Genomic DNA, 14,521 nt, shown 5'->3' with positions numbered 1-14,521 from the left:
TGTACTGAAAAAGCAGGCCCAGATGATGTGATTTAGATAACTTCTCATTTTAGGCAGAGTGATTTCTTTGCTAGCTGGGGTTTGCTCACCTGTACAGGGCAAGACTTGTATCATGTCTTTATGGTAAACCAGATCAGTAACTACACACACCGCTGGACATTAAAAAGGTTATATTGTGTCACATAGTCTTTTTTCCTTTATCAAGACATTTATGAGACTTACTAAAATCCTTTCATCCTGCAGTGTATTCTTGTAGAAATGACAGGCGTGTGTCAGCATGCACCTCTTCAATTAGAATTGTTTTTCCTGCAGTAACTGAAAAACAACATTTCACAAAACACCATTTTCTTTCACACTCAGCCGACATGTCTACAAAAATACAAGGCATTATTTATGATGCTTACTGTACGCAAATTACATTTCATGCTTCAAGAGACAGTTTCACATTCACTCCTATGAACGATGCCGCAGTCTGTAGCGCCAAAACTATAAAAATACAAGCAGTATCCTACAGGACAATCCACAATTTCTTGACTATTCTACACGCAACTGCACCGCTAGCAAAAGACCTGTATGCAAGTTCAAATCTCAAACTCAAATATACTTAGAACATGAGAATCTAGGACGCAGGATCAGCACTCTGGTGAAATCTTCTGCCGGTAAAAAGCTTCCACCTTTGTAACTTGATGTAAAAGCTTCTTCATACCTCAGATAGTATTGCATATGGTTACCTACTGCCTAGATTAACCAGTAAATTAGTTACTTTCAGTGTGTTCCAGCAGGTTTTCACGGATATCCTCACCTATTCAGTGAATCTATTTCAGAAAATGAGTGGCTAATTAAGATCTGACGTATAAATGCAGAACAGACTCCGTGCTCTTTGGCAACTGAAGATAAGGACCTCCGATTGACAGCAATTCGGTTCCTTGCCCCACAGGAAGGATCATCTGATGGGCCCCATGAATATTTCAGGCAGGTATGCTGACAACAGAGCTGCAGGGGCAAAAATTGTTGCCTCCGCAACTTAAGTGAGGAGAACGAGGAGATAAGCAAATTCAAAAGGGCCCAAGACAGCGAGAGCCACAGGCTGTGTCAGTCCCTGAATGAGGCAGCTCAGCTAACAACAGATGTCCATCAAGACAGCCTCCCACGTTTACCTAGAATGGAGAAAGCAGGAGAAGAAAAAACAGCCACCAGCAACATGAAAGATGGCGTCCTGACATACTGTAACAAACCCATTTAAAAATAGAGAAAAAAAATCTATTTTCAAGAGTGGACAAAAACGACAAGAGCATTGCTGTCATCATCACACTCGAGGCTTTCATACTAACAGGCCTGTTTCGTATGCAAGACTCGTTATACATTGTGTGACAGGTACATGTATAAGTAGCCTTTTCTGAACTCTGTAGTTGCCCTAATTCTTAATTAAAATGACTTTTCTGATTAAAGACTGGGAACGACTTATCTAAAATGCAAGCGTGTACAATTTGCAAAAGCAACTTGCACCAATGCACTGAAATCAGGCTGAATTTTCTTACAATTTAAAATGCTGAATAAGGTTCAGGGTTACGGCTAAGAATGCAAACTGTACTCAAAAATCTGAAGAAAGAAAATGTAACGTATGAACCTTCTGCTGACAGCCTCCTGCACTGACACATTTTTAGTTCCCCCCGGAAAAACAAAAAGTATAAAAGCTTTCTGCTCACTGCTTGAATGACTTGCTTATCTATCAACCTCTTACCAATTAAGATAATATACGCTTGCAGTAACTCCTAAATCAATTCTGCCCTATGCGCAGCTGAAGAATGTGTTCATTAGGATGCACATGTCAAAAAATGTGAGTCTGACATTTAGCCATGGCTGAAGTATAAAACTTCTGTTCCTTTTCTTCAATGATCAGATCCCTCCCTTTTCTCTTCATGTGCTGCTCCCACTTGGACAATAATTTGGGAACTGCCACTGGCTTATCACAACACCTCTGGTATTAGAGCAGGAAAGGTGCAGACGACATCTTTCTGTGTCCGCCCTTCATTTAGCATGGCAAGCCGACAAGCGGCACGGCCTCTTATGGACGTCTGTGGCAGCTCTCACTGATGACACAGCAATGCCCAAACGCTTCAGGAGTGCCCTTGAGCCTGCCATGAGTCAGCAAAGATCCTGTTGACTTCAAACCCACCCACATCTAAGCCGCCTGACCCAAATGTAGTCCATGCCTTGGGAAATCCCAGTCACAGTCTTCTAATGACAAACTATGCTTTGGACAGACTCCTTTACGCGTCGGTAGCCGACTGGCAGTACAGAAAATGTACGTTTCAATCCACAGAAAACTAGTTTGTAGACTTTACTGAACAAGGCGCCAGCTGTGTATAAATAACGTCACGTGTATGAAGGGCATATGCAAACGAGTCATATTGTGTTTTTTTTTCCCCATGAAGCGTCACTACCAACTAAGTGGAACAACCTAACTGTGCAAATATCCCAGTTGTTTGCCCCTTTGGAGAGGCAGAGATCAGAATGCTGTGCGAGTTAAACGTTTTTGCTTTGTGGCAAAACACAAGTTTGGTCTGTAATGTGAAATACCACCTCTTCCTGGGGTTTCTGCATGCGCAATCCTGCCACATATGCTGGGAATGCCAATCACCTGGACACAGATAAACCCCTTCCAAACAACAGAAAGGGGTGCTGAGGGGGAAAAAAAAAAACTAAAACACGTCACTGATTCTCATGCAATACGCTGGCCAAACACTTTAGAAGTCCTGGCATTCGTCAGCCATTTTATTACCTATGCTTAGCTTTTCAGAAGGAGAACGCCTGGTAAAGAAGGTCTCCTGTTAAAGTAGTTCAATTTACTCTTATCCTTCCCCTGTAATAACATGGGGGGGGAGGGGGAATGAAAAAAAATCGTTACAGCACAGCACAGAAGTGAGTGGAAAAGGGTGGCCTGTCCATAACCCTAAAACTCTAAAGGGCTTTTTTACAACTTAAACACAGCCCATTGTCGTTTGTTACTATTCTTACTGAAGCCTCTCATGTTTATAAAAAAAATGAAATGTTTTGTCGACTAGTGCCTTCGTCTTCCATCTTAGCATATTTTTCAGATCTGTGGCTTCTGCGATCCAGCAGTAGAAGATTAAGATGCATTTGACACACACCGACCACAAATGTTCTGAGAATTCTTCGGCTCTTTTAATTTCCTTACATTGGACTATATCAAAGAACATGCAAAGGATGAAAATACCATTGATGGCTTGGCACTATCCTCCTTCGGTCATTCTTCCTGCAGCTCTAAAGTTGAAGAATATACAGGGATTAAAAATTGCTTTTGCTCACAACATTTCTGCATTCAAACTGCGGATGTTTTTAGATCATCTTGAAGTGACCCAAAATGAAGTCGGAGATGTGGGAATTTCCCCTTGATAAGATCACACTGAAGATGAGCCAGACATCTTCATCTCTAGGAGTAATGGGAGTTGGTCAACCCCCTGCCCTCTCACACGGTAGTTTTCCGGTGCTTCAAGTTCGCTACCCTGTCAGCCATACCTGCTTCGAGCCCTGAATTAGCTTTGGCCAAGCCCGACCCCCCTCAGCATCCACTAACTCCAACCAAATCTCAACCTGGGAGGCTTTCTTCCTCAATCGAAAAGAAAAACAATTCAAGACTCTACTTACGCCAACACGGATAATGAGATTAAAAAGGAGAAATTAACAGCTCAGATGGAATGAAAAACAACTGCCTCTGCAAACTTGGGAGACCGGACTGTGAGCCCGGCTGAGGACGATACAGAGTTTAATTCAAAGTCACAGTCAGCTACAGACAACAGGCCTCCCCTTGAAATCATCCCTCAGGATAGAAAAGCCTTAGTGTAGGATTACAAACCCAGCAATGCTGCTAAGTGAAGGTGGTGGTTTCCAATGAATATGTAACCTTCCTGGTAGTGCTGGCTCTGAGGAATTATTTCAACAGTGTGACCACACCATTTCGCATGCTTATTACAGAAAGGCATTTTTGAAAACAAGACCGAGTAAAGGCGCTTCACTGTGTTGAGCCATCCACTGCCTGTATGAAAACTTGACACTCTCGGGTAAGGGACACAAACCTTTAAAAACAGATTTTAATCCAACAGCCCCATATACTTCCTCCCACAAAGAGAGAAATCTGTGCAATGATTTTTCTTAAGGCTAGCTACTGTCCTGCAGTTAACCGCCAAACCTGAAATAACCTGGCTGAACGAGCAGAGAGAAAGTGAAGCAGGACTGGTCTGAAATTCAGGTGCCAAAGCCGTGGCCGTTTCTGAACTGAGATAAACAAGACGAACTACATCTGTTGAGCTCTGGCTACAGCATTCATTGGTTTTGAATTCCAGGGCTTTGTACACAGAGGGGAAAAAAAACACCTTTACAAAAGGTTACAGGCTTTTCTTGGCAAAGATTAAGCGTGTCAGCTAAAAAATGATGTAAACTTAGACCTGCTCCAAGCCTGTCAGGCCACAAAACACGTTAAGGAAAAGCATTGTTTTACTGACTACACAGCAGCTAGTTAGTCTGAAAACCACATTCTGAGGCTGAGGAAGAGGCCATAACTTCAGCACAAAGAAAGGTTTACGGTACAGAATGGGGTCTGTAGAGAAGGTAAAAAGTAAATTAGTGTGGAGAGTATTATTCTCCCAGTATCCAAGATGGTCCCCCTGCTGCAGGCCTCAGGTTTAATGGCAGGACGGAACCAAAAAGAAGATAATGTCTCCCTTTGGGAACAATGTAATTAGCCACCCATCCAGTTTCTAAACTATTCATCCAACACAGCGTCACAAGGGAGCCAGAGCTGATCCCGGCCAGCATCGAGCACAGGGTAGAATACAACCTGAACAGGACGCCAGTCCATCGCAGGGCACGCTTAAGACACAAACACAGACACACACTCACACCAGGGCCAATTTTCCCAGTAGTCAATTAACCTAGCAGTATGTTTTTGGACTGTGGAAGGAAACCACAGCACTCGGAAGAAACCCGAGCAAATCGGGGAAGAACATACAAACACCGTGTAGATGGCACCCCAGGTCCAGGATTGAACCCAGGGCCCCAGTGCTGCAAGGCAGAAATGGTAGTAAAGACTGCACCCTCTGTGTTGACCCCATGTGATTATTAGAGCCCTTAATTACTTTTTGTTGTTGCACTGCTTCCAGCATTGGGGCTTTCTTGCTGCTTCTGAGCCCAGAACACCAAATGAAATTAGGAACGTGCTGCAGTCCAGTGAGTTGACATTACAGGATACAGACTTTACCGAGAACATTCAAATTTGCACTTTATAATGTACAACCACCACACTGTTAAAGTACTTTGTTAAATGCTCCTGCTGGTTATTTTTCTTTTGTCCTAATACCACACCCAATGCTTTAGTTGCATCGGATTTGTGTACAGAACGTTAGAAACTTCAATATAAGATACCAAAGAAAATATCAGGCCTCTATTTATGTTAATACATGTAGGATTTGCACTCACCAGGGGTGTCCATCCAGCATCTTTCTGAAGCACCTATTTTGTCACAATGAAATAAAAATGTACAATACATGTAAGAAGTCTTTTCATTGCCTTGAAGTCACTATTAAACTGGATACAAGAAACCCTTAAAGGCCCTACTGTCAGGTTTAACGTTCTACATCAAAAATATCCAGTTAAATGCAACACAATTCACAATACGTAAGACCCTAACACACAATATTGAATTGAACAGCACAAAGCAAAACTCCGCGAGGAGAGTGATCTATGATATCTGGAGGTGGATCAGGCTACGTTTGGGGAAATTAGAACTTGACAGTTTTGATAAGCAGAGTGTGCATTCACTGTATTTTTTCCCCATAAGGTGGAGAGGGGGCTGGGATATTGTTACCAATACTACACTGTGCCTTCTTAATAACTCAATTCCCCACACCCTGCATGCTGTGTGGGCCAGGCACTTAGCACACGTTTGGAGTGGAGGACAGGGGCTCCGGCTGGGGCTGTGGGAGGTGAGGGAGAGGTTATGCAATAATGGGTGAACTCGAAACAAAATGCATTAAAAAAGCAGACTGCAGCTCAGAGCAGGTAACCGGAGACCTGGGGGTGCACGGTCAGCAAAAAAAGGGGGGTTACAGGGGCCTGTCCCCTACCGAAGGAAGGGTCCTGTGGAGGAAAGGGGCGAGTCGTGGAGGGGGCACAACGGTTCTTCCCCCTACTGTTTACAACAATACGTGCTTTAACGGACGTGCAGACTAAAGTGGAGGTGCCGGGTTTGAGATTTTTTTTTTCCCCGCCTGTACAGAAACCAAAAAGAAGGCGACAAACACACCGGTCTTTCGTGGCGACGCAGGTCGGTAAACAATGCGCCGCTGGAACTGGAACTAGTGCAGTTCGGTGTCCTTGTCGCCGCCCGGGTCCCGAACAATTTCCCCCACTTCCCAGCACGGTCCGAACCGTGGAGTGGGCCTCCTCCACCCCACGCACCCTCCTCTCTGCTCCGGGACAAGCGCGAGCACCCCCCACGCGTGGAATCCGCCGAAATTTTAACGCAGGTGGCGTGAAATGTTCTACTTTCTCCCCCCCCCCCTCCTCTCCTCCTCTATGCGTGACCGCCTCTCCCCCTCCTCCTCTTTCTATCTGGTCCGAACAAAAACGGCTGAGGTGGTGGAGAGGCGCCTCGCCGCACCAATTGTACACACGCAGTCCAGGTCGGGCTGCAGTATCGGAGGCAGGAGACCAGCACCGCACAATGCAGAAAATGGGCATATTTTTGTATGTCGTTCGCGTTTCCTGGTGCTTAGTGGTGCTGTGTGTTTTCCCACAAGGCACTGCTGGCTCGCCGAACATTTTCAGTGACCGTCTTTACTGCGTATGCACACAGCAAGACGACACTTCACCAAGAAAACCCCTTGGCTGGGGGGAAGAGGGATGAGGTCGGGGAGAAAGCATTAGTTAGCGTTTTTGGTGCTGATGTTTTGTTTACCGTTAGGTACCTCTCGCCTCCCATCCAACACCCCCCAATTTCAATCAGCGGAGCTCCACACATAACGCTAATCATGGTCCTGCTGTGTTGTACATTTCTGTCTTTTCGTACACCGATACCCCAAGCGAATGATGTCTCTGGGATCTGTGCTTAAATGAAGGCAACTGTGGAACAGCTTATGCATAACTAAATGTGCATTTTGCTTTTTTTTTGTCCTTTTTTTCTGGTTCATTTTTTTTTTTACCTTTCGTTTCCTGGTTTCTGCAGTCCCGCTCCACACAAAGCACTGGTATATGAGTCGTAGATTCTGTTTCCAATTCTCCACCTTAAAACTGTTCACATGGGAGCACCCGGCCGGACTCATGACAGAAACAACATTCAATTTATTGTTTTTTGTTTTAGATAGGTAGAGCGTTTCGGAAAGAAATATCCAGAAAGGTTTTCCGATTTAAAGGGGCAGCCAGCCGAAATCCGTGGTAACTGGGACTTCCGAATTAATCCGTTTTTTTTAAATTAATCTCTCTGTCTCTTTAAATATTCTCCAGTCTGTCTGTCTCGTCCGCTCTCGCTCTTCCACTTCCACTCTCCCGATTCTTTTTAATGGTCGGCAATGGAATTCAACAGAACACCGCGAGCTTTGAAAGTCCCGCCTCACGCCCGACCTCATTGGCCACCGTCTGCAGGCCGGCGCCGCGGGTTGGCTGGCGTGGGTGTCGTTTCCCGTTAGAGCCACGCCCTTGTGCGGTAAACGTTCCGGCCCGGGTTGGTGCTAGGAGACGTCATTCGCCATGAAGGCGGGGTTCCAGCGGATTCCCAAATCGCCGATTGGTTAAAGACGGAGGGAGCAATTGCCGAGGCCGTCTGAGGATCCGTAGTGGTTTCGGTCACCACACATAAGAAAAAAAAAAAAGAGAGGTGTTCTTCCTTTAGTGAAGGGTAGAACCTGCTGCAGGGAGAGGTGTTATACGTATAGGGGTAGCCGAAGAAGCGCGGTCCCTTTCTGGTTGCTGTTAAAATAAAAAAAAAACGCAGAGACACGAAAGCGGGAGGACGTTTGCAGAAATGTAACGTTACAGACATCCGACTCCCCCGCCCTGGCAGGCTAGGCTGTTGCTTCGCTGTGATTGGCGTAGCCGAGCTGGTTTCCCACACCGCTCAGGTTGTTGTGTGGGTGTTCCGGCCGTGTCGTTTTGCGTCACTTCCGCCTCTGGTTCTGCGTGCTCAGTTGCCTGAGAGATTTCCAGCGGAAGCGGCTCAGCCGGGGCTGCGCACGCCGGCGCTTCAAAACAATACCGCCGGGTTTGCCAAGCCGTCACGTTTTTCGGAAACGGCTGCCTTGTCCCCCCCCCCCCCTCCCAGTCGTCTACCCCGGCTCCCCTGCTCCAGAGTTACACTACCGCTGTGGTGGCAAGCCTTAGGGTTAGCTGTTAACGACAAACAACGACTCACGTAGAGGAGGAAACAAAAACCCCAAACGCCAGGGCTAGGTTTTTAAACAGACGCAAAGGCGTCACCTCGCTTGCGTTCCTGTAGATTTAAGTTTGGCCCCTCAGTTTTAAAAGAAATAACCCAGTTTGATTTGGAATACATATTGGCCGCTCTTTTCAGGAACAAAGGTTCGAATCAGGCGTGTTTTTGTACAGGGGATACTCAAAAATCGCCTTAACTCTGCCATAACGGAACGGATTACGTTAGATGTTGAATGATTGGGCTATAATTTAGACAGTAATACATTTTATTGAATATATAACATACACTGAAGTAATATTAATAATACAGTACAACCAAGTCTTGGAACAGTTATTGAAGCTGGTAAGAAGAGGTTTTGGCATTACAGATGTAAACATCCTGATGTAGACTTTGTCTGCCGAAATGTTGACCGCATTTAAATATACTTTTTGGAGAAGAGAGAATATACCAACACGGATCATCTTAATGTTAATAATGCTACAAGGGGGTGGTATAATCAAGATGGACAGTTATAGCTGCAGTTTACTGCAGTAGCTTCCAAAGTCAAGTAAAAGAAAAAGGATGGGCCATCTCAGTTAAAGGTTAAGGTGAAGTTGTTTCTTGAAAGCATCTTCCCAAGTTACATGGATGGATTAATGTATTGGAAGGGTTCATCCCAGCTTTGGGTATTGAACCCATATTTTGGTTAGTTTAACATATGCAGAGTAGACTTTCGTGCTCTCTCTCTGCTACAGCCAATTGCGTAGCATGTGACAGACAAAACCCCCTGTGTTATCAGATCAGATCAGGTATATGGAAGTCTACTTCAGTGTGATCTTGTCCACATTGCCTTTCAACTGTACCAACCCAGTATGAACCCCTGCAAAAGTCACGTGGTATATTAATGCCTTCTTATTAAACCCATTCTGCACAGCTTTTCTTGTGGACAGGTGGACTAAATTCACCTGTTAAAAACCTGAGCAACATGGAATGTATACAGAAGCTCCATTAGGGAAGGGATGCTTTCTCCCTTTATTTTACTTTAGTTACCATTTTTGCTTGAAAATTATGAGAATACTTCCCTTTAGTGCTTTAAATTCTCCATCAGTTACTTATATACGCTGTATACAAAAGATGCCTCCAAGCTAAACTGCTTTTGGGGGCTGATTGTATCATTCTATGAGGTGTGTCAAGTCTGGAATAGGAAGTTGATATACTGTACATGTCCTAATATTTTACAATTGTAGGTCCCAGTGGGAGACTCACAGAAAGGATTCAAGCACACCACAGCATAATTTGCAAATATATCAATCATAAACATAATGAGTAGGTGTTTATATACTGTATATTTTGTTTACATATATATAAACCCCATTTATATACCAGTGGTCTGTAGATCAATCTTGGGGCAACATCCATGTCTGGTTTTCCTTCAAACTGGGCCCTTGATGACCAGTGATAATTGATGCCTGTTACTGATGTTGTTTAAACATTTTGCTGGACCCAGCACTCATCAGCACATGGTTTCAAAAACACCCTAGTGAAAATGAACAGTTTCCAATAACTTCAGCATGGATAACTTTACTCCATCCCTCCACAATCTAGTTAAGAATTTGCTCCCTTCTTCGCGATGAAAACCCCTTCCTAGGTGACCGATTCATGATAAGCACACGCAGGTGGGAAAGACACTTAAGTGTTTGCTTTTCCCTCCTGCTGAAGTCTAACTGGTCGCCTGAGTGAGAGGGGGGTGTTGAAAGGGGAATTGTGTGAAAAAATAAAAAACACCCAAAACAGAAAACTGAAATACATTTCAATTAAGGACTTGACTTGAGCAAAAAAAAAAGACAGATAATGAAGTGGTCCTTCAGGACCAGGTTTGAGAACCATCGAGTTGGACCAATCTATCCCAATGAATCTTTTTAATCTCACTGTAATCAACCCTAAATCAGACACCATTGGGATATGGCACTATAATGAATGGTGAATATCCTGTATTCTTCAATTCTAAACAACCTTTTTAATCTATGCTTTTTACATCTGATTACAGCTAATAAAATATTGTGGTAACCTGCCAGTGAGATTACAGATTTGTTGTGCATTGTCTTGTAAATGATCCCTCTTTTAATGATGCAAAACGTTTCGTATAATATCCTAAATATTAGTGTTGGAAGATGAATTGTGAAGCATAGCAAGTTGGAGTAAGTGGGTCCTGACAGTGAAACCCCCTGGTTTCACAATGATGTTGCAGATGCGACATTGCCTGTCTGTCAAAGATGAGATCAAGTGTAAGACCAGGATCATCACTGAATACAATTAGAGCACATTCCAAATGTCTGGAATGTGCCCAGTCACCCCACATTTACCTGTGTTGTTCACAGCGATATTGTTCATGAGTACAAAATATTAAAAATATCTGTCTTACTCCATAAACCTTGGATCTGTTATCCACTTATGATATCCAATAACCAAATGAGCTGCACTGGCTGAATGACCTCTACTTGTTTGTAAACATGCTCATATTCAATTCAAGTACTGTTTTTTTTCAACATAGGAGTTTGTTTCTGTGGTGTTTGTTTTAGCCACTTCCAGAAATCCCCCCCCCCCCCCCAAACAAAAACAAAACAAAACCAGAAATCTTTTATTTCCACATTCCCCAACGGATAGCACCGAATTTCTTGCACTTGCTTTCAAGCAATTGGTTTGCAAATCCAACGGTTCACTTCGGATGGGACGAAAAAAGAACAACGAGCGCCCTCTTCCGGCTCTTTTCTTTGACAAAACGTGAACTCCACAGCGTTTGAACAGATTTGAAGAATTTAGTCAATCCTGAACTTCCAATAAGCACCCCTACAGACAAGCACCACCTGAGAGCCATCATTTTTGCATTAATCGAGTCACTGGTGTAAAAATATGTTTATATTTCAAGTGTGACGATCTAAAAATGTAGCAAATTTTGCTCTGTAGGAAAAAAAAAAACATTGCTTGAACAAGAACTGCATACATATTGCAAAAGTTTCAAACTGGGAACCCCCTACCAAAATAACGCGAAAAATATAATGGTCATGAAAATACAAAAAAATACACGAAAAAAATAATAATGTGTTATTCTTATGTGGCGAAGGTGCATTGTAATTTAAGGTACAAGTCTGCCCTCCAATGCTAGACAGACGAATTACACAAAGCTTTTCTGGTGCTCCAGCTCCCCGCTAACTTCCGTTTTTCAATTCATCTGAGCTCGTAATTGCTTAGGCTTATTAAACCCATAATTGGAATCGAATTTAATTTCAAAATTATATTTCTTAAGCACGTTTTCTTCCACTTCGTTATTGATTTCGGATATTCCCAGATTTAAGAGTGTTGATCCAAGGTATGTAGCAAACTGAGCTCTGCTCTGTTCTCCGCCTTCGACACTTGGAAACTGACCTGCCTGTTTTGTGCAAACGTCTCAGGTATCTTCTGATGGTGGTTATCCGAGTGCCAGAAGCCTCCTGCATCAATTCAATTAAAAGCTGTGATCCAGTTCTGGTTTAGAATGGTGTGTAGATCGATTTAAAGCAGGCCCCCAGTTTGCTCAATAAATAGCTGATCACCTATTTCTGTCTGATTAGCTCTTAACAGAACACCATTTAAAGATATATAGGCAGGGAATTGCTCTGTATTTAAAACAAACGCAATTAACATAATTGATTTTGGATAGGTCCAGGTGTTCATAGATAAATAATGTGCCCTATTCCAGGATTCAGTTTATTGAAATACTACAGCTGAGTCAACAAAGTGATTATTACAGGTTCCCGACTTCTAACAGAAGCTGAAATAAGAGCTAATGAAGCAAATGGTTCCATGACCAAAGGCTGCAGTTACATCTCTGAGCTCTGCCCTGGAGGGGGTTGCAGGTTCAAATCCCAGGTGTGACACTGCTGCTGTTTCCCTGAGGAAGCTGCTTCATCTGGACTGATCCTGGAAACTCCCTGCTGTATCAATGCGCTTATAGGTTGTTTTTGGCAATATGAGCTCGTGCTTTAAGCGGTCCAAAAAAAAAAAGAGTCAGATCTACTGTGCTTGTGAGACAAACTTGATTTTACAGACCTCTGCAGCAGTGGGTCTCAGCCCTGGTCCAGGTTACCCATGAACCTCTCGGCTTTTGTTCGAGCCAAGTGGTCAGCTACCCCATCGAAATTTGTATTTGACTTAATAACAGGAATAATCTGAACTCTGTGACTGTTTTCAGATTCTCAACCTACTGGAGGTATAACCTTTTAACTATTGCATTTTCCTAGATAAAATCAAATCCCAAACTCATGAGTTGGTAAAAAAAAAATACTTGCTAACCAAGCAGCTCTTTATTTCATTTAAGGCCCCAATTAGGTAATTGAAAACCAGCAAGTGTGTTGGCCTCCAGGACTAGGATTAGCAAGCCCTGCTTTAAAGAGATCGTGGAAAGGTACAGTATGTAGGTACAAAATGCATGTGCTCTGATGAAGGAGGTGTTTGTTACTAACAGTTTGGAAATATAATCCTGGATTCGGTTCAGGACTGGAGTACTTTCTGTGTGGAGTCTGTATGTTCTCATTGAGTCTCCCCCCCCTGGACATGTTGGATAATTGGGGTCTCTGAAATCTATCTGTGCACTTTGGGAATGCGTTCTACTCAGGATGTGTGTCCGCTTGTTGGAAAGCAGGAAAAAGCGTCTTTTCATGTGCGACTAACAAATACAATCACGAAGTGCCACCTGCTGGTCGTTTGGAATCAATTCGCTTCATTTTCTAATGTTCAGCTCTGTTTTTAGACTCGTGTCAGTACTTCACACCTTATCGCAAAGCCCTGATCCTTACGTTGTTATGTAATGTAGCCGTTTCTGTCGTTTTAAATATTTATTATAGTAATACTGGTGCAAAACCGTTTTGCGAAAGTGTTGAATGCAGCGGTTTCTTCGAAATGTGTTTATTGTATAAATTAGAGTTGCTCTACAAAGGCAGGGGTGAGCTGGAGCTCGTAAAACGTGTTTGGTTCCGAGCGCTGCCCATCGGTTTCGCTTTTTTTTCAGTACCAAGGTCTCTGAGGACGTCACCGCTGAGTCAAGAGGTGACTTGCACAGCCCCGTCTCCTCCACCTTGACACTGAATGACTCAATACGTTTATCTCGATACACCCTTATCAGATTGAAAGGGGTATTCAAGCGTGTTAGTGTGTGACTCGTTGACTGTAGTGGAAACCACTTTTTTTTTTTTAGAACTGTACGAATTCTGAAATTAAGCTTCAAACTAAAACGATCCTTTGTTGTACAGTAGGTGCTGTAGCTGTAGGCGTCTTACTCAGAGGTCTGGGAAGTGCTCTAAATATTGTCTTCAAGTACCAGTATGTATTTTATCGGATAACAAATCAAATCTCGTGTATATATATATATCGAAGACTAGAGGGAGCAAATTTTTGTCTGCTAGCTGGATCTGCAAGACAGGCAATACAGCTTTATTAGTTATCTATAAAAGAACAATAGTGACCTCTAGTGGTACAGTAAAGCATTACTGTGTTTGTCTCCCAGCTCAGTACAGAGTGAAGGTCTGCGCATCGTGTCGGCAAAACCATCACTATACGAACAGCAAACACACACTTTACCTTTTCACAGATTGATCTTTTCTAGATCTTAACCTACTGATATCTCAATGTCTTGTAGGTTTTCTTTTTCTGACCACCCTTAATTTTTTTTACAATAAAATAGCAAAAAATAGTAACGAGAATAATGGACATTAATAAAAAAAAAGATGAAACATCCTAAAATTCACACACTCTTAAAGCTGTGCACAGGTCAGAGGTCTCCAACTCTGGTCCTGAAGAGTCTTAGTTCAACAGGGTTTAAAGGTCACTGTTAATTTACAGTCACTAGTTTCTACAGCCTGAAACAATGTCACAGTGACAACTGAAGCAGGTTTGTGAAATTAAGAAAGTTTTATTTATCATTTCAGACCCTAATCTGTGTAGTCTTGACCCACACATCAGCTGGTTTTCATTCCAGACCACCTTCATTAGATAATTGAAGCCTTAATTGAATATTTGTATTTTGTTTCTAGTCACAGGTTTGGGGTTTCATTTCTCTCACAA

At 43.1% G+C, this 14,521-nt stretch overlaps 1 protein-coding gene across 3 annotated transcripts in view; it reads right to left on the bottom strand.

Moving 5' to 3' along the window:
* Positions 1 to 8,119, bottom strand: part of usp22 (ubiquitin specific peptidase 22) — a 67,545-nt gene extending 59,426 nt beyond the window's left edge. Inside the window, exons 1-3 of one of the 3 annotated variants that reach the window (XM_088613266.1) lie at positions 7,221 to 7,322; positions 5,497 to 5,529; positions 3,239 to 3,285 (exon numbers count right to left, since the gene is read on the bottom strand). In XM_088613266.1, coding sequence (XP_088469392.1) covers positions 3,239 to 3,241 — 3 coding nt within the window. In that variant the 5' untranslated portion in view covers positions 3,242 to 3,285; positions 5,497 to 5,529; positions 7,221 to 7,322. Of the gene's footprint in view, positions 1 to 3,238; positions 3,286 to 5,496; positions 5,530 to 7,220 lie in introns of all 3 variants that reach the window. The other 2 variants (XM_088613263.1, XM_088613264.1) reach the window with 2 other exon arrangements.
* Positions 8,120 to 14,521: the final 6,402 nt, after the last annotated feature.

This window comes from Lepisosteus platostomus, chromosome 19 (assembly GCF_059453375.1).
Source record: "Lepisosteus platostomus isolate fLepPlt1 chromosome 19, fLepPlt1.hap1, whole genome shotgun sequence".
Taxonomy (NCBI): Eukaryota; Metazoa; Chordata; class Actinopteri; order Semionotiformes; family Lepisosteidae; genus Lepisosteus; species Lepisosteus platostomus.
This window is presented reverse-complemented; position numbering and strand designations above follow the sequence as displayed.